General features: G+C 39.2%; 1 protein-coding gene across 7 annotated transcripts in view; it reads left to right on the plus strand.

Annotated features, from left to right (window-relative positions):
• Positions 1–21,168, plus strand: part of BICC1 (BicC family RNA binding protein 1) — a 329,904-nt gene that overhangs the window by 180,988 nt on the left and 127,748 nt on the right. For 5 of the 7 annotated variants that reach the window (XM_055274350.2, XM_055274351.2, XM_055274352.2 and 2 more), the window contains one exon: positions 11,109–11,178. In XM_055274350.2, coding sequence (XP_055130325.1) covers positions 11,109–11,178 — 70 coding nt within the window. Of the gene's footprint in view, positions 1–8,036; positions 8,169–11,108; positions 11,179–21,168 lie in introns of those variants that run through there. The other 2 variants (XM_055274356.2, XM_055274355.2) reach the window with 2 other exon arrangements.

Raw genomic sequence — 21,168 nt, forward strand, 5'->3', positions numbered from 1 at the left:
GTGGCTGAAGCATATGACACTTTCCAATTTTAGAGCTCGTTAGGTGTTTTTTACCAGTATTTCAACTTGATGCATTACAAATTTAATGTAATTCAGGGAAAGGACCTGTATGGGATAACAGTAATCAAAATTATTCTGACCTTTTTATGTAGAGTGTATGTTTCACCATAAACATATTGTTTACTTTTGTCTCTTCTTTAAGGAATATGATACAGCATTAAAAGATGAGAGTTAAGTAAACTCTGGGCTATCATACAGTGGAATATGAATAAAATACATACATACACACACCCCCTTCCTTAATCCCTCCCCACACCCCTACACCTTTCTGGCAGAGGCAGTCATGCCCACCAAATATTCTAATTGCTTTCTGCATTTCCCAGCCACCTTTCGGTTGCGTGGGCATGTGTCTCGTGATGGACAATGGGCTGTGAAAGAGATACGTTTTTCTTACAGGCCATGGCAGTAAAAGATCCATGCAGAATTCTTCCTGTTTTTCTCCCATGAGGAGACTGAAGGGACCCTGGATTCCAGATGGGCAGCTATAAAATGGAAGGATCTCTATTAGAGTCCCTGAGTGACTGTGTGGAGCTGAGCCTCTTGTTGACCCTTGTAGGCCATTTAACATGGGGGAGAAATGAACTTTTGTTGTGTTCATCCACTGGCATTTGGAACTGTTGCAGGAGCACAATGAATACATACCTCCTTTCAATATTTACTCTTTGTCTGGAAGCACCTTTCTCAAACCTAATCCTTACCTCCTTGCGTGCTCACCCAGTAGAGCCTTCATAAAAGTTTATCTCTTTTTGATATCTCAGTGTTGCCATTATAGATCTCAGTTATTGTGCTGATCTCTTATTACTCATCAGCATAGATGCCATCAGGGCCTACTAAGCTAAGTAGGGTCATTTGCTTTAAGAAGATGAACTGAGTTGAGTAGTAAAATGTATTCCCTAAAAATGCATGTATGAATCTATAGTAACTGGAGTAACTAGTCTTATGAAAAATTAGAGACTAGAAAATTGCATTCAAGGTTTGGTAGCTTGATATTTTGTTAAATCAGTACTATTTCAGTTTCTCCCCCAAGTTTGTTTAGTTTCATTTTTTAAAAAGACTTTATTGAGGATAATTGACATAAGAAGGTGTACATATTTAATGTATACAACTTGATGAGTTTGGAAATAAGTATATATCCAAGAGATCATCACCGCAAGCTATCCATCCTCTCCAAAAGTTTCCTCCTGTCCTCTTTATTATTGTTTTTTTTTCCTGAGAAAAACACTTCATATAATATCTACCCGCTTAGCAAATTAAGTATACAGTACAGTGTTGTTATCCCCAGGCAGTGTGCTGTACAGGAGATCTCTAGGAATTATTTGTGTTGTCCAAATTATACACTGTTGTATTCAAGTTATATACAAGTTGTACCTTGATAGTTCAAGTTTAATAAATCTCTTTGTAGTTACCCATGAGATCTGATAGAAAATCTGGTTAATATTTCTGAAGGAATTATTCCTTGGAGAATGAAGTAGCTTTTAGAATCACATATCTTTATGTCCCAGAGGAACCCCAAGACCTGTTCTCATTATAGGCCGTCATAAATAACCCACCCACACACCATGAAAATTGTCTTTGGTTTGGAGCAGAGGTCAAAAAGTGGGACCCATGCTTGCTTTGGCCCACAAAGTGGTTTTTGCATAAGGAAAATAGGTGCCAACTTTTAGAAATCAGGAAATTTAACACAAAACTCTAGATTTCTGGCTGCTCCTTTAAAATGAGTGGATGTGGCCACTCTGAGCCTGTGTTGGCAGAAGGTTGGAATGGAAACAACAGAACTGAGGCATCCCATTTTCCACAGCCCACGCTTGGCTGGGTTTGCCTCTCACTCACTGCACTCACCCCAGTACTGCAGGCATTTTGGTTGCAGGGTTCCTTTCTCCATTATCATGCATATATTTCCTGGGAGAATTAATCCTGCCAGTGGTTTAGGACTTACTTTCATCTAATGAATATTCACTTAGTATTCACTTAGTTTCACTTACTCTGGTAAGCAGACGCCTCAGAAATACCATTTGTCGAATGAGTTAAAAGAGACTTTGGAGATGGAGCTTCAACTTCACGTTGCCTGTACTCTGTGATAGACCACGTGCCATATAATTGGAAAGCCTTACATAATTGTTGCCTCTTCTGTTCTCTTCATGTTATCTCCTTTATCACTATAGCATTAAATTTACTCCAATGATACTTATTGAGATCCTATGTGCTAGATTCTAAGGGTTTAAAAATGAACGAGATACAGTTGTTGGCCACCAGGAGCCCAGCTTGTTGGTGATATTGTTAAAGAAATAAGCACTATAATGTTGCCACAATATAGTGAATACGAGAGAGAGAAAGAGAGAGAGACAGGTGACCTCTGATTGGGAGAGTTTTGGAGGAGTTTTCTTAGTGGAAGGCACATTTGAACTAGGTTTTCATTGATAAGTAGGAGTTCTCTAAACTTTTGAGATAAATTAGCTAAGCTTGCCTATAGTGTGGACCAGTTTGAAACTTTTACTAATTCTTAGTGAAGCATGAAAGGTAGTCTTCACTTTGCATGGCCTATGGGGACATCAAAATGACTACGCAAGTTGAAACTGTGCAAGATACTTTCATCAATCAATGGGAACGTTTATTGATCTACAACCTTTAAAATTTTTTGTCAAAATATTTAGTCTCTTATTGTCAGTCATAAATGTATAGGAAATGAAAAAAGTAAAACTAATGTTTATTCAGTACACTCTATTTAAATGTTGGAAACACTGAAAATTAACACGTATTATTTCTTTGTAAAAACTTGTTAAGAATAGTTTGAATAGTGCTTTCTTTTTGTTGTATAGTTTACAATAAGGTGAGAGCATCTTTTGTAAGCCTTAGGGAATTGTCATACTCAGGAGTCTGGATCAGCTTCCAGTGTTTCATCCTGTGTGCTTTCAAAGTTGTGAAATATCTTCTAGAATTTCTTTAATGTGAAGTTTTTTGCGGCATCACTTCCTCAGGGATATCTCCATCTTTTTTGTCACAGCCCCTTCCTTGCTCATATCAATAAATGTATCTTCACTAAGTTCCTCTGGCTGAGCATCTGGAGTCACTCAAATAATTAGCAATGTCAGCATTCCCACAATCAGCTCCTTCTCCTGTTCTCATTGACTTCTGATTCAGATTTCATTTCCAGCATTGTCATTGTTTGTTTCCTTGCTGCACTTTCGCCTTTGTTGGTCAGTTTCCCCTTTTGATTTACCCATTTTTGTAAAATGCCGTGTGGTTTTATGACTTGGAGACAAGGAGTCATCATGACTACTTGCTTTGCCATCTGTGCAGAACTGATAACAGACATGTGGTGAGCAGTCACCAACAAACTTCAAAAGAGAAATGTGATTGGTCACTGATCCAGATGAGACCTGTTATTTATGGACTGAAGAGCTGGCAGTGAAATTTGTATTTGATGCAACAACTTACAGTTTGTGTATCATGGTAATGGAAATGTAAACTTGTGTTGTTGAGGGATTGGTGGGTTTTCAACCAAGCTATGGTAACTGAAATTCATGCATAGTGGAACTTTGTAAAGCGTGTTCTATCTGTATTGACATTTTGAGTGGATTTGTCCTGTCCTCTGTTCAGAGTTTAGCAAGTATAGCCCTGGCCACTTGATGGCATTCCATTAAAACCCCCTAATCGCTGTAGCAACCAAAATGCTTCCCATATTTCCCATATGTGTTTGGGGGTGGTGGTGAGGACACTAACCTAGTTTGGGAACCATTTGGGGGCTATCTCTGGGTCATTTCATCATTAATAAGGTAGGAGTGTTTGGAAATAGCCACTCTGCTGCTGCTCAGTTACTTCAGCATTCATGGCTGAATTCTGAGAGGTGGAGCTTTCAGAGTGACCTCACCTTAAGTATGTGGTGCCTTCTACTTCCTTCATAAGCCAAGGGAGGCAGAAAGAGCCTCCTCGACAAGAAATCACATGACCTGGATTCTAGCTGGACTTTGCCACGTATCTGTCTGCCATATAACCTTTTTGAATCCTAATTTTCACAGCTATACAGTAAGTTTATCTATCTGATTTACAAGTTATTGTGAGGAATAAATGGAAAATGTATGTAAATACTGGGTGCACATGAGGAATTGTTCTGATGATGATGAATAACTGAATCACTGGGAGGCCTTTCTTGGATTACAATGAAATATAGGAGAACCCTCTAATGTCTCAGCAAAATAAACATCCTCAGCTTTTAGACACCCCCTCAAGTGAGACGTTCACAACTTTCCCATCTCCGCTTAGTTGGCTCTTTTCTCACTCAGCTCTCTTCATGGCGAAATGCAGCAAATAGACTACCAGTCCATTATTAGTCCATGAAATAACTTTAAACAGCCTCCTCCATGAGGGACAGACCTTTTTTCTCTATTAATATAAGGAAAATAGAGCACAAATTAGTTGGTCTTTTAAAGAAACAGGCTGCAGATGGCTCCCAGCTGGTAGCCATTTTGAATGATGAATTTTGAATAGAGTATAAATGTTGAGTTAGAGAGTTCAGTGTTCTTTTCCTGGTCCAAGAATAAATATTTTTAGTAAAGTTAGTATAAATAGACCTGTGTTGGGGTGATCTGAGATGCTGATTACTTACCTGTGGATTTTTAACTTTATGGCTGGAGTGAAGAATTTGGTGAAATAAGCATGTTAGTAGAATATTGCTGGCTTGGCAAAGGTTTCCTTCATCTGTAAGATATTATCCTGTAATTGCTGCAAACCTGCAACATATATGGTTTGGTGAACATTGGTAGATATGTTCTCTTTCCACATGGTATACTAATCTGGAATTTGTTGGAGATGAGATAAATCTATTATGACTTGAGCATTGAAGAATATGAATGGAAATTATCTTTATCATGGATGAAACTACTTGTAGAATTTGATTAGATTTTACTTATTTTATTCGAACTTTAACAGTTTATTTCAAGAAAGTGAAATTACTTAAATGATTCAGTGTAAATCTCTGAAATTTTTTCAATAGCTTACAGACTTTCTTCTAATTGCAAAAAATGTGTAATTCTAGCTTTTGTAAACATTACCTTCCCTTCCTATCTTTACCCCCCAAAGCCCCACAGAAACTGAAAACAGGTACATACAATTTTATATTTATTTGGTACCTTTTTAATGTGGAAAAGAAGTACTTAAGTCTTGGATCAGGGAACATTACTTCCTATTTATAAAATTTAAATGTGAAGTGGAAAGTTAAGATAACTATTTAACTTCCAAAGCTGTTACATATCTATAGCATGCTATCTTCATCAGATTTTTCATGATGAAAAAAAAACTTTTGCAGGTGAAATATAAAAAAAAATTTTCTTACATCAACAATCTTAATTTTAATTTTTTCATATATTTTAAAATTGATATTCTTTGGGCAAGCCCTTTTTTACTATGAATATTTGCTATTCATCAAATCTGATATTACCATAAGAATGAAGTTACACTTCAATTATTAGTTCCCTATAAGAAATGAGCACAGTAAATCTAACAACAGAAATTTAAAACAATTATATATTCAAATAATTACATTTTTAGATGGACTCCTCCAAAATCTCTTCTTTTCTTATGACATATGGGATTGCTAGTATGAGAGAGCAGCTAAAGAACCCTAGCAGCGATTGGTAAAATTGAGAAGAGATTTCTTTTGTCAATGAGGATGTCCAGAAGTTGAAACTGACTTACCTGAAATAGCAAAATCATACAGCATCCAGAATTATGAGTTAGAACAAGAGTTTTAAAATACTTAATGTGTGTTTTAATGTTCATAGAAAATGATTCAACATCAGATGTTTGTTCTTTGAGCTTTCTTTTGGTTTTGTGGTGGTGAAAACAGGGACAGTAGTAAGATTTTAAGAAACTAGCTGGAATTCACTCTAGGGCTTCCCCCGTCCCCCGTCCCCCCCCTCCTCTGAGACAACATCATTTTCTTCCCGGAGATTTTCTGGCTTTGCATAACTTGGCATTCTCTAATTTAATTGACAGCATGACATTTATGGTTTTGTTTCCATAAGGAAGTACTAATTATTTTAAACATGTTTCCCAACTTTCAGGTAACATTTCACACAACTGGGAGGCATCAGCAACATATTTTGGGTGGGGGATGACCAGAATGATCCGCTTAATTGAATTATTCCTTGAAAGCAAACTAAACATTTTGGATAACATACTGACTCACTTAAGCATATCACATGTTTCTTGGAAGTGATTTTCTTGTCAGATTTTTTGGGAATTAATTGGATTGTGAGAAATGTACAATATCCTCTTGAAAAAGTGTCAGTGTCTCTGTCCATTGTAGCATTCATAAAATTATCTCTATTTCCATGATGTTTTTGAAAATGTTACTTTAATATTGATAGAAAATAATTCAAAATCAGTAGTTCTTTCAGTTTTGGTTTTGTGAAGGTGCAAATAGGGACAATAATGAGATTTTTTTAGATACCAAAAACCAACTAGTTGAAACTCACTCACTGTGGAGTTTTTTTATTTCCTCTGAAACAGAAATAGTCATTTTCTTCTCAATGGTTTTGTAGCTTCTTTGATTTCAACCACATCTTCCTAGCCTTACCTTTTCCAGTTCCCTAATTTACCTGCCTTGGTGAACATTTAGGACATATTTTTGCATAGCTTGTGGATACAGAACCTCTGACTTGCTTACTGCCCTACTTCCTGCCTTTGTGCCCTTTCTTCCACCCCATGCCACTTGTAGGAGATGTGCTTGTCGGCCCCCAGATCCAGTAACCTAGCTCCAGTACTGGGTTCCTGGACCAACCTCCACCCGCACCCCTTGCAGGAGATGTGCTTGTCAGCCCCCGGATGCAATAATCTAGCTCCAGTACTGAAGTTCCTAGACCACGCTCCACCCACACCCTCTGTAGAGACCTTGTGCTTCCTCCCCCACCTCCCACCCCCATGACAGAATGCTTCACACTCCACTACTGGCTGTGGCTGTCACAAATTAATAGTGTGCCATATCAAAGCTGTAAGAATAGACCTGGAGTCATTGTAGATGATGGTTTTAAAAGCTTCATTGCTAACATCGTAAGGAAAATTTTGACTTCCCGAAAGTGAGTAAGTGTGGCCCCTTCTTACGTGTAATCACTGCACTGGCCAGAATTTATTTGTAGGGAGTGTCAGTCAAGCACAGGTACTTGGTGGCTTCTCTTGCTGTCATGAATTCAAGTCAGTTTGAAGGGTATTAGTGTGCACAGCCGTAGGACAGTGGGGATGACAAGAGACACATTACCTGTCTTGGATGTGTGGGGTGAGCCTTGAAGCCCTTCGGCTGCACTGAATCACCCTCAGGGCCTTGCAGGTACCAGCCCTCTCTTCTTTTTCCAGACCTTTCCACATGCCCTCCTCCTCTGCCTGGGACATGTTCTTCACCTTTTCTCCAGTGAGCCAACTTTTTCTCCTCCTTTAGGTCACAGCATTAGTAAACATTTTCTTGAGGTAGCTTTCCTTGACTACCCATGACTGGGTTAGGATCCCCTCTGTACATGCTCATATTGCGCTGCCCCATTCTGAAACATGGCACACAGCACCATTATGGCGGTTAGCTTGTCTTCTCCCTTGTTAGATTCTGAGCTCCTGCAAGGTAGGAATCATCTTGTTTGCTGTTGTATCCCTAGTATCTAGGACAGTGCCTGTCTGACCAAAAGTTATTAATATCACGTAAATACAAGGGCTAATATCAAGCGCTCACTACGTGCCATGCTATGTGCTTTGGGTTTTCTTAAGTTCTCACAACAACTTTAGAAATAGATATGATAATGAATTTTACAGAGGAAGAAATTGAGACTGAAAGAAGTTAAGTAATTCGCTCAACACAGCACCCCTAGAAAGCAGCAGAGCTGGTATTTGTCTCCGGAGTCCCTGCTCATAATGGCTAGATTACACACAATGATGAACAAATAAAGGATGTCTGCAAAGGCATCTGGCCAGAGCTCTGTGTGGGGCCGGCAGCTTCATGAATGATCCAAGGAGTTGACATTAGCTGGCCACAACTGCTGTTCCAGAGAGTCACTTTTTTTCTAGTCATATAGGAGAGGTCAGCTCCAGATGCCAAGTTCTAATTACTGGCAATTTGTTTTCTCTAAGAGGTTTGGCATTTACTGTGGCTCATAGAACTTTAGAGGTCGTGTGGTATAGTATATAGAACTCTGGTTTTAGAATTAGGGATTTGAGGCTTGGGCTTACCCCACTTTCCCTTAAACACAGTGTTGATGTGAGTAGGTTGAGAGTGGTCTTTGTGAGCCCACTTCTCTGCACGGTATAGACAAGGAGTTGTAGTGGGGCTTAGAGGGAGTGTGTATAAAGCTGTCTTCCCAACTTGATGGCAGTTACCTACTGCTGTTAGGATATTTTCTCTGGCATATTATTTTCTGTCATGGGGCAGCTATTGGTGCTTAATAAAATAAGTGTACATGCAGGGTTATTTCTGGGTACTTCTACTAATGATTTAAGATTTCAGAAAGTTAGGTCTTCTACTCATATGTTAAAAGGGAAACTTATCTGTTACAGTATCATAATATGGCCCCTGACTTCATTTACTGGATTAAGCAACTGCATTATTTAATTCAGAAAAAGAAAAGCATGTAGATTGTTTTCTTACTGCCTCCCCACCACCAGCAGCATTATAGTAAGATCTTATTTTTCTCTTTCTTTCTTTCTTTTTTTTAGAAACAGTGTCTCAATCTGTAGCCCAAGCTGGAATGTGGTAGCATGATCATTGCTCACTGCATCCTTGAACTCCTGGGCTCAAGTGATCCTCCTGCTCCAGCCTCCTGAGATGGGACTACAGGCATGTGCCACCATACCCAGCTAATTTTTGTATTTTTTGTAGAGACGGAGTCTCACTCTATTGTCCAGGCTGGTCTCAAACTCCTGGCCTCAAGCAATCCTCCTGCCTCAGTCTACCAAAGTGCTGGGATTATAGGCATGAGCTACTGTATGCAGCCTTATTTTTCTATCTTATCTCTTTGAGAGTCTTAAGTAACTTAGAGGAAAATTCTGAAACTAGTTAAATCTGGGGCCTGCTGTGTACAGGGCAGAGAACTTAGTTTCTGTTTTGCAGAGACAGGTTGTAAATAAGTAAGTTCAGAAAATAAGAGGATTTCCACTTGCAATAAGGGTTAGGAGGGAAATAAACACAATGAGATGGGAAGAATAATTGTGGTTGGGTTGGTGTGAGAGTAGAAAAGGATGGGGAGTTGGACAAGATGGCAGCTGAAGTCTGAGCATGAGAAGGGGCTGGGACGGGAAATTCTGGGGAAGAGATAACAGTGAATGCAGGGACTCAGAAGGGGAGCCTGCTGGGCATGTTTTTGGGGTGGCATCATGGCTGATGCAGAGGGAATTGAGAAAGATAACATTTTGTTTTTTATTTTTGCTAGTGGTTTAGACTTAACTAACCAAGTTAATGGTGCAAACGAGAAACACATTAGCAGAGACAGGCATGAATGAGAGAAGCAGCAGCCGGGGCCAGGTGCTGTAGGATAAAGGTAACGAGCTCACCTGCCTTCAGGGCCAGACCAGTACCTTGACTTAGTGAAGACAGTGTGGGCTTACGTTTGTTCAATTTTTAATAGAGACATAAGTGTAGAGAAATGTTGCTCTGAGAAAAACAGCAAACACCATGATAAATGGCAAGTGAGCAGTACAATGCCATGATGATGATGGCAAGTGGCCTTTGACCTCAGAGTCAGAGACACAGTAGGGACTGGGAGCAGCTCAGAGCCTGTTGGCCCTGACTCAAGGGGGCAGCTGTTTCTCAGTGCCAGCCAAGTATTGCCATGTGGGAATGTGAGCTGTCTCTGCTAAATTTGCCAAGTTTTCCAGAGAACCAGAAATCTGAATTGTTCTATGAAATTCCCAGATTTAAAAATGTTGGCTCAAACTTTAAAAAACCTTACAATGAATAGACAAAATGCGTCTGTGGGCTTACAGTCTGAAACATCTGCTGAAAGCCCTTTTATATTATGATAAAGGGGGTTCATGAAGTATGATGCATGTGAACCATTTCCTTGTGCCCGGTAGATAGCCAGTACTGAGGAGAAAAAGGTACTCGTTATTGATTGCACCCTTGATGTGTTTAGGTTGTTTTCACCATTAAGTTATTTAACGAACTCTCAATCCATATTAAAGATAAATATTATTCCAGTCTAATTCAAGTGATTAAATTAATACATGATTTTTTTGCTGTTTGCTTATTGGTTAGTAGTTTGCTCTGTTAGTTTGGTTAATTCTATGTTCGTGTTACATGAGCAAACGTTAATCTTGTGTAATTCATGTAAAATTAGTGAGGAACAAAGGACGCACATTTTAAATACTGTTCTTTTCTTATTTACTGTCCATTTCTGTTGCTGGGCAGTCGTTGTTTCCCTCACTTGTCCTGGTGCTTCCACTCATTTAGATCTTGAGACCTAGCCAGTGTTAGCTGCATATGCAAGTGGGAAGGACCTTTGGCAAAAATGCCATTCTGAACCAGGCAAAGGATGATCGGGAATGCAGTCTTATGACGTGATGTTGCGTTTAGAGGGTTTTCATCAGTTTTAATGAAATACAAATGCGCCCAAAGCAAGTTATTTTTTTCCCCCAGGGAAAAAAATCTTCATTTAATATGGTCTAACTCACGCAGTTTTGTATTACAGGAATCATGTTTGGTGTGTTGCAATCCCTTGGCAATTGTCTTGGGGAATTTTATTCAGCACAAGCATCTCTGATGGTTCTGGCATCGAGTTGGGTTAATTACTTGTTCATGTACTTTTTGGTCTTGTGTCTATGTTAAAATTCTGAAGCATTGTGGAGAGGAACACTGGGAGTAACAAAATATATTTGAATATTTCTAATAGATTAAAGGCTTATAAAAACATCTCTTTTTCCCCCCAGGGTTTTTTTTTCTTTGCATTGTTTTCAAATGAGATCATTTTGTATGAACATGAACTTAGGAACTTGAAAATAAACTTTTTTTTGTGTGAAAAATCTTATCTGTAAATACAAGTTTTTAATTGAGTCAATATTTCTCTCAATTTTTGTTACAGATCATGGAGGAAACAAATACGCAGATTGCTTGGCCATCAAAACTGAAGATTGGAGCCAAATCCAAGAAAGGTAAATTGTGAGAGGGCGAGAAATAGGTGGTTTTGATAACTGAGATTATGGAATTACTGCAGGTTTGCTGGGGAGAAAACTAACCTTTATTCTTAACACTTTTGTCCCAAAATATTTAAGTAGCAGTCTTTCAGGAGGATTTTCATAATTAAAAATAATGTATAGTTTTTATCCAACAACAGAAAAATATTAACTGTTAACATTATGATAGAAATGTAATTATGAAAGATACAGCAACCTGTGATTTCAAGGATGCTTATTCGATTGATATCCATGAGTCATGGTAACTCTTCATATGTTTTTAAAACATTAATTTCTATTGTTTACATTTCAGAGTTCTTTTTTATGTACTACACAGATTTAATAGCTGTTTTTTTTTCCCTCCAGTATGATATGAACTTTAGATTTCAGGTCTCGAGTGCTGCTTGTCTTCATCTATCAGACAGCAAAGAACCCACTAGATTTCTCTTTTAGGCTGAGTGTTTCCCTTGCCTGGTTTTACCCTCTGGGACACTACCCAGTGCATAGATGTTCAGAAATGAAAATAAAGGCCTCCCTAGTTTTCTCCCTGGATTACGTAGTATTTTCAAATGTGACCTGCCAATACATATTTTTGTGGATAGTTTTTAAAGTATGACCTTAGTCTCAACAAACTTTGTTGAGTATGTTTCATTAGAAGAATGCAGATGCATGTAGTTGTCAGGATATAATGACAAATACCATCAAACAATTAAAAAATAATTGCAGTCTGAGCGTTATCCATCATGGTCTGGCTTTGTTATTGTTGCTGTTTAGTTTTGTATTTGCTGCCCCTTCTCCCCATGACTTACTGCTAAATGGTAACCTTGTGAGATTTCTCTGTTTCCTTTCTTACTTCAGTCCAGTTTGCCTTCTTTTAATTGCATTTTGTTAGAGTTACTTATCACATGGAATAAAAATTATTTTAGTTATTTAGTGAGTGTTGTTAGCTGGACTTGAATTGACTGGAATTCCTGTAGGAACTCCTATCTTGTTACTTTTTTTTTTTGAGACAGGGTCTCACTCTGTCACCCAGGCTGGAGTGCAGTGGCATGATCATGGCTCACTGCAGCCTTACCCTCCCAGGCTCAAGCCATCCTCCCACCACAGACTCAAGCACCTGGGACTATAGGTGCACACCACCATGCTTGGGTAATGTTTGCATTTTTTGTAGAGATGGAGTTTCACTATATGTTGCTCAGGCTGGTCTTGAACTCCTGAGTTCAAGCAATTCTCCTGCCTTGATCTTCCAAAGTGTTGGGATTACAGGTGTGAGCCACCGCACCCAGCCTTGTTACCTTTTTTTTTTTTTTTTTTGAGACGGGGTCTCGCTCTGTCGCCCAGGCTGGAGTGCAGTGGCGCGATCTCGGCTCACTGCAAGCTCCGCCTCCCAGGTTCACGCCATTCTCCTGCCTCAGCCTCTCCGAGTAGCTGGGACTACAGGCACCCGCCACCACGCCCGGCTAATTTTTTGTATCTTTAGTAGAGACGGGGTTTCACCGTGGTCTCGATCTCCTGACCGTGTGATCCGCCCGCCTCGGCCTCCCAAAGTGCTGGGATTACAAGTGTGAGCCACTGCGCCCGGCCCCTTGTTACCTTTTTAATTGTCATCATGGGCGGCAAGGAATTGGGAACTTATATGCTAAATAATCATAAGAAGACATGGTGAATTTGCAAGTGCAATTCTGTATCTTTATATAAGCCTGTATTTCTCAAGTGGTGTAGAACATATTCTTAATTAATCTTCAGTAATTTTTGTGGTATGTTGGAATGTTTTATACTCATTATGCAGAAGAAGAAACTGCTGTTCATGGATTATCTAGGTATTTGCAGCATTTAAAAATTTCTGTCCTACTACTTGAATAAATTGGAACTTGAACATAGACTAAATCTTCTTTCCCTATTGTCAGGCATTTTTACTTAAAGAATAAAATTAGCTTTATTACTAGCCTAATAAAAATGCAACTTAATCAGTCTCCAAAGAAAATCCCCAAAGGAAACGTGAACATTAAAACAATTCCAGATAACTTTTTATGTCTTATTCTCTTGCAGTATCCATGCTGTTGTTTTCCTCTCTCCTATGCCATTATCCTGAGAAACTGAAAACTGATTAGTTTTTGTTCAAAATGTGGTGACAACATTAGACATTTCAGAAAATATGGAGCTGAATAGATTTTATTCATTGGTTTCTTGTCATTGACACTTAACCCATTCAGAATGGCCAACTATATTGCACTTTTGATTATATATTTTGCTTTGGAATTAAGAATATTACAGCAGTACATTCGAGGGTGTTTGGCATAATTTCCACATGGTTAAAATTAACCTTTGGAATTGTGCCTAAGAATTGATCCCTTCAGGCCTGGATCTATAGACATCATTTTATTTTGTATTATTTTTGAAGTGTTATGGATGTATATAGTACTATATGATGCGCAGAATGCACTTAAAGAGAACATGGAAGGGAGAGAATCAGAAGTTTGCCTCAGAGGAATTTACTTGTCAGAATTTACTTGAGTTGCTCTTATCATTTAAGCACACAGCTGCTGAATCAGTTCTTGGCTAACATCCCTGGTATGTGTATACCTATATTATTTTTTAAACGATTCACTTCAGAGATGCAATTTTTGGACCATAATTTGTATTTAATAAAAGTGAAATGAAAATGGCAGGAAGAATGTTAGAAGGTAATTATTTGCTCTTTCATCTGATGTGGCTGTTCCTTCTCACCCCTGAGTGTTGTAGAGGAAGGAATTGTTGGTCTTTAGAGCTTTTTCATTCCAGACTATTATTATTCAAGAGACCCAAGAATATAAACGTATTTAGGGATTCATGCCGTGTTTTGGATGATTATTACATTCTAAATCCCATGGTGATGTGAAACTTTGGAATATACACATAATCTCCAGGCTGTGCTAGAGAGACAATACGGCCATAGGTTTGTGTTGCATTTCACTTTGGAGTTTCTAAAATGCATGTTGGCTAAATATTTGAGCCTAGACAAACATTTTTCACGGCCACTGTTACCACAGTTTGCCCCCTTCTTTACCTTACTGGAATTTAGTCCTGTGTTTCCTAAATTAGCTTCCATAGCTTTGTCTAAACTTTATTTTTTAAGCCATTAATCCTTTATCGAGAGCAGCTGTGTGAGTGGCTGTATGGCTCACTTGCTTGAAGAGCTGGTAGGAAGCTGCCTGGCAAGAAGGCAAGCAGCTAACAGCCTGAATTTGCCATCAGTTGGAGAGTTCAGATTCCTCTCCTCTAAAGATGCTGGCTCAGTAGTTCTGAGGCTGGTACTGGGAGCTGCTATATTTAACAAGTTTCACTGCTTGTTCTTATGGTCAGTCTGAGTTTGGGAAACACAAATCTCACCATCTGACATGGAAATATCACTAAGAAGACCACGTGTTCTGAAGGCAATGGGTGACCACTACTGAGAAACAGCAGAGTCCTTCTACAGTCACTTCTGGATAATGCCCATCTTGGCATCTATAGAACTACATTTTTATGGATGCATTAATTTCATTTTTCTATTATCTTTGTAGTCAGTTAACATGGATTAGTTTAGAGTGATGACAACCTCATTGTTCTGTGCCTGTGCTAAATATTGGATAAAAGACCATCTAATTTTTGTCCATTCCCTTTCCTCCTCCCTTTCTTATCATCTCACTTTTCTTTCTTACCTTTCACTCCCCTTTCATTCTTCTGTGACCGTATTCTAGATGGAATATAGTGGGGGCAAAAGTAATAGAAATATTTTCATCTGCACAGGGCATTTTAGGGAAGTGCATGTTTTGTGATATAAACTAAGGAACTATAGAATTATTTAAACTTTATTTTAGATTCAGGGGTACATGTGCATATTTTTTACATGGGTTTATTGCATACTGGTGGAGATTGGGCTTTTAGTGTTACTGTTACACAGATAGTGAACATGGTACCCAATTGGTAATTTTTCAAGGCCTTGCCCTAGAATTTTTTAAAACCTCTCTGGAGTATTTGAAATTATTGGAAGGTTGAATCATCATTAGAGCTGGAGAGAACTGAGAATTTAAGGTTCAGTATGATGGACATTTAAATGGGTGACTGTAGAATTGTCCTAAAGAGGGTCACGATTAAGAACAACAAAGCAATATTTGGTATTTCTTCTGTATAATGTAAATTTATTTTGAGTGGATAAAAACCTAACTTCTTCCAACTCTTCGACTGTGAATACTAGAGCAGTATCCTTTATATTGAAAAATTTGAGGTTTGTGCCTGTGAAACCAGTATATAAGGATTAAGGTGTTTAATACCATACACCCTTACCAACAGAATAACTTCAAGGACTCATTAAAATTTTGAACATGCTATTCTGAATCATAGCCTTAATATTTAAAAATAAATACAGCTTCATTAAAGTACAAATTGCATTCTTAACAAATTTGATTGTTTTGCCAAATAGAAGTCCTGCCAGACCTGCTTTAAGAAATAGATAAAAATGATTTGCAATGAGAATTTATCACACTAGTATATTGTGCTGTGAGCTTCATGATGCTAGATAAGTTTGTTTTCTTAAACAAGGTAAACATTTTTCTCGCAGTCTTCTTTTGCTCTTAATCTGCTCATCAGTCTCTTAGACTGGCGAAGGTAAACGGTAAATGATATGGTTGGCTCTGTGTCCCCACCCAAATCTCATCTCGAATTGTAATCCCCTTTATCCCCACATGTCAAGGGAGAGATCTGGTGGGAGGTGATTGGATCATGGGGGTGGTTTCCTTCCACGCTGTTCTCATGATGGTGAATGAGTTCTCACAAGATCTGATGAGTTTAAAACTGTTTGACAGTTCTTCCTTCCTATGCTCTCTCTCCCCTGCTGCCATGTAAGATGTGCCTGCTTTCCCTTTTGCCATGATTGTAAGTTTCCTGAGGCCTCCCCAGGCATGCAGAACTCTGGGTCAATTAAAGCTCTTTCCTTTATAAATTATCCAATCTCAGGTATTTCTTTATTGCACTATGAAAACAGACTAATACAGTGAGTAAAAAAATGTTTAAAGTTTTTAAGCCAAATTTCAAATCACTGAGATCAGCATGAATGAAGCTTTATTCCAGAGTTAAACAAACTGATAGGAACTAATCCCTGCAAGTGGTCCTTGCATGATGACTTAGGAAACCCCAGGACTAGCAGGAATGAGAGGCATTGACTGGGTTACTTGATGTTTCCTGGTTTGGAGGCAATTTGGAACCAAGTTTAGCCATTCTCTTCCTCCCAGAATAAACAAAAGAATCTTCAGAATTCCATGAGGTTTTATTGTTTTTGGTTACATTTTATCAGAACAAGTAGATATCTAATAGAAAATGTTAGCATGAGAAAAATAGTAGACAGTTCATTTTGTTTTTTCCAGAAGAAAATGTTTTGTTGAGTATGCTTATACTTTTATTGGGTGTTCATAGTGAACTAGTTAGTTGAGGGCTTTAACATAGTTGCACTTAAAGGGCTGAGGGCACGGAAGAGACATGGCAGGGCATGGCATGCTGGACCAAAGTGTTTCTAATGGTGGGTTGCAACCTATTCGTGTGTCAGGTGTTAGGTTAGTGCATCGCAGCCAATAGTAAAATAACCCAACTAGGTTAAAAAAAAATAGAGTGTAAGGGCATTGTTTGTTATTAAATTTTTATTTTATATTTTTTGAGACAGAGTCTCACTGTGTCAGCCAAGCTGGAGCAAAGTAGTGCAATTTCACCTCGCTGCGGCCTCCGCCTCCCGGGTTCAAGCGATTCTCCTGCCTCAGCCTCCTGAGTAGCTGGGACTACAGACACACACCACCATGCCCAGCTAATTATTATTATTATTATTATTATTATTATTATTATTATTATTTGAGATGGAGTTTTGCTCTCATTGCCCAGGCTGGAGTGCAATGGCACAATCTCGGCTCATTGCAACCTCCACCTCCTGGGTTGAAGCGATTGTCCTGGCTCAGCCTCCCAAGTAGCTAGGATTACAAGGCACCCGCCACCACGCCCAGCTAATTCTGTATTTTTAGTAGAGACAGGGTTTCTCCATGTTGGTCAGGCTGGTCTCGAACTCCTGACCTGAGGCATTACCCACTTTGGCCTCCCAAAGTGCTGGGATTACAGGTGTGAGCCACCGCGCCTAGCCAGCTAATTTTTTTTTGTATTTTTAGTAGAGACAGGGTTTTACCATGTTGGCCAGGCTGCTCTTGAACTCCTGACCTCAAGTGATCTGCCTGCCATGGCCTCCCAAAGTGCTGGGATTACAGGTGTGAGCCACCGCGCCTAGCCAGCTAATTTTTTTTTTTTGTATTTTTAGTAGAAACAGGGTTTTACCATGTTGGCCAGGCTGCTCTTGAACTCCTGACCTCAAGTGATCTGCCTGCCATGGCCTCCCAAAGTGCTGGGATTACACGTGTGAGCCACCATGCCTGGCCAATATTTAATTGATAGAATACTTTACATATTTATAGAGTACAGTATGATATTTCAATACATGTATACCAGATGTAATGCTCCAAGTGAAGCAGCATCATTGTCTGGGGTAAATTCCTGAGGTTCGTTGTCTCATGCCAAGGAAATCGAGGACATGGACACACATGGAGTGAGGTTAAGAGCAGAGGTTTAATAGGTGAAAGAAAGAGAAAGGAGAACAGCTCCCTCTCCTGCAAGAGAGAGGGGTGCCTAAGTGGGACTTCCAGCCTGCAGTAGAGTGCACAGGATTTTATAGACAGGCTTGAAGAGATGGTGTCTGATTTACATAGGGCCTGAAGATTGGTTGGACCAGGTGTGACGTTTACATAGCACGTGACGAGGCTGGCCACTCCACCCTAATCTTTTATTATGCAAATGGGGTCTGTACTTGACCTGTGCCATGTTGCCTGCTCCTTACTGTGCACGTGGTTGACGAGGAAAGGGGAAGATGGAGCTGCCATGTTGGACCTACCTAGCCCCCAGGTGGTCTTTTCCTAGTGGCACAGCTGCTGGCATTCACCCATGCAAGCTTCCAGCTTGCTTGTCTATGTTTGCAGCTCGATTTTACTGGCTGCTCTTTGTTAGACAAGAAAATGATTTGGAGGCTACTTTTCATTAAAAGGAAAACCTTACTGAGGACTTCCTTACTCTCACTATCTGCCTAAATAGTATTCTCTTAACTCCTGTATCACAAGCAGGGTAATTAGCATATCCGTCACCTCCAGCATTTGTTATTCTTTGTGTTGGGAACATTAAAAATCCTCTCTTCTAGCTATTTGAAAATATATAATAAATTATATTTAATTGTAGTCACCCTACAGTGCTACAGAACACTAGGATTCATTCTTCCAATCTAGATTTTACCTTTGTAACTGTTAACCAACCTTTCCCTATCCCACCGTCCCACACCACAGCTTTCCCAGCCTCTAGTAATCATTGTTCTGTTCTCTACTTCTGTGGGATCAACTTTTTTCTCTTCCACGTATGAGTGAGAACATGCAGTATTTATCTTTCTGAATCTGGCTTATTTCAGTAAGGGTATTGTTTAGTAAAACTTTCATATGTGTCTGTTTATGTGCAAACATACACCTGTGCACAAATATATTGGTAGGTCATGATATAAAATGGATGACAATGAAAGGTTGTAGAGCACTGTGCTAGGTGGTCAGCTCTCCAAAGGGTAAGGAGCACGTGGATTTTGTGAATCACTGCATCCCTAACACTGTAACCAGTTCATAGTTGGCACTCAGTAAGTGTTTGTAGATTGAGCCCTCAACTCAATCATGGAAACAGTGGAACCACTAATACAGATGGGAATGTATATCCCTAAGGTGTGTCATGTAGGAAAAAGATTTGGAATTATTGCCTTCCCAGATGAGTGATAATCACTGTTATGAAAATTATCCACCACTGATATCTTCCCTGTAGACCCCTTAAGTAAAAAAATGTGGGACATGATTGTGACTAAACCTTCTTTAGTGGTTCTGAATAGTCCTAATGATGACTGCCTCCACTAATGAGGGAAATGGAAGGAAACTTAGGGACAATGACCTGATCATTGTCATTCACAGGACACCTGAATGAGTGAAACTCTGGTGCCATTCTCAGTAGGCTTTTAAATGAGACTTAACAAGACACAGCCTCTTGGTAGACCTCCAGACTATAGTTGTTTTGGTTGTGGTTATTTTAATTAGTATTTATTTACATAATTAGCAATTATGTAAGTGGGTCCTACCATTTGTTGAAACCTCCTGGGGTCAGGCACTATGCTAAATATTTTAGTACATAATCTTTTCAAATTATCAGAGCAACTCTATGAGTGAGGTGGTAGTATTTTCATTTTCAGATGAAGAAACTAAAGCCAGTAAAGGTAGGTTAACTTGCCCATGGTTTTCCAGTTGGTAAGTAGCAGACCTCAAACCCAAATTCAGGTCTGTTTGTTTCCAGAACTCCAAATCACTGTACTCAAATGCCCTTTCACACCCATACTGGGCGAGAAAATTCCTTCCAGGGTGCTTTTCCCTATTCCAGGAAGTTCCATAATGTATAATAATATCTCTTCAGCAACCATTGCCAAGATTAGCTGATAATGCTCAGTCCAGTTTCATAATGTCTCAGTCCTTGGAGATTACAGAGGTTTGAAGGTAGGCTAAGGTTAGCATTTCTTATAGACAACACCTCTTTTTTCAGGGGAAATTAGATTTTACAGTTTAAAAAGACGAAACCACTCAAAGGTATGTACATTTTTGAAAAGTGCTTGCCTCTGGATTTTACCTTGATATTTCATGCCATGTGTTATTTCCTTAGGCAGAGACTTTTTGATATGTCATTAAACAACTTTGAAAAAATGAATTTGGAAGGAAAATAAGCCCAGAATATGTTATAAATTGCTTGTTGTGTTAGTTTTCTTTTACATGTATATGTGTGTGTGTGGTTTTTTCTGTATGTGTGGTTTAAATCTTCGAAAGTACTGTTTGTCACATACCTGAGGACCTGTGTATTTCTTCTGGGTAAAAAAATGTGTGATTTTGTTGTTGTTGTTCTTGTTTTTGAGACGGGGACTTGCTCCTTTGCCCAGGCTGGAGTGCAGTGGCATGATCATAGCTCAGTGCAGCCTTGGCCTCCATGGCTCAAGTGATCCTCTCGCCTCAGCCTCCCAAGTAGCTGGGACTACAGGTGCAAGCCACCATACCTGGCTAATGTTTAAATTTTTGTGGAGATGGGGTCTCGCTGCATACCCAGGCTGGTCTCAAACTCCTGGGCTCGAGCTATCCTCCCACCTCAGCCTCCCAAAGTATTAGCATTACAGGCATGAGCCTCTGTGCCTACAGAATATGTTGTACTTAAAACTTTTGTGTATATTATTAAGATCATCACTTGGTGAATGCTAATTGAGGGCCAAGAGTAGAAATTCACCCAAAGAGTTGAATAAGTTGTATGCAATGTACCAATAGTCACTGTGGCTAGAGAGAGCATGGTCTAAATAGGACCACTCAGAGGAGAACAGAGACCTGGGCCATTCCAGATCTTGAAGATCCCAGTATACTTAAACAATAAACATTTTATAAAAAGACTGTATTCTTAAATATTCAGTTTTTCAGTGCATCTCTTTCTATGTGAATAACTGTATTTGTAGATAGTGCCAAACATGCACATTTGAGATCCTTTGAATATGTATTTTCTCACACTCACAGACACACAGTGCACACATCATTTTACAGGTGAGGCAGCTCATGTTTGGTGACCTATTAGCAAGACTAAGGACCTGAGCTTGGGTTCATTTCTTGATCTCCAGCTAGTTCCGCTTTCTTCTCTTCTGAAGGCCCCAGGTATTGGCTTGTTTGCTTATCTTATAACTGCTGCAAACTAGCTGTTCTTTCCAATCTTTTTTCTGTCTCTCCTGTACCAGGGTCAGAGAGGAAAATGGTCTCAGTTTTTCAGTTATCTTCTCAAGCCTAAATAAGCAAATATATTTGGTAGTTTTTTTTTTTTTTTTGAAAAGAT

The sequence above is a fragment of the Symphalangus syndactylus genome, chromosome 4 (assembly GCF_028878055.3).
Source record: "Symphalangus syndactylus isolate Jambi chromosome 4, NHGRI_mSymSyn1-v2.1_pri, whole genome shotgun sequence".
NCBI lineage: Eukaryota > Metazoa > Chordata > Mammalia > Primates > Hylobatidae > Symphalangus > Symphalangus syndactylus.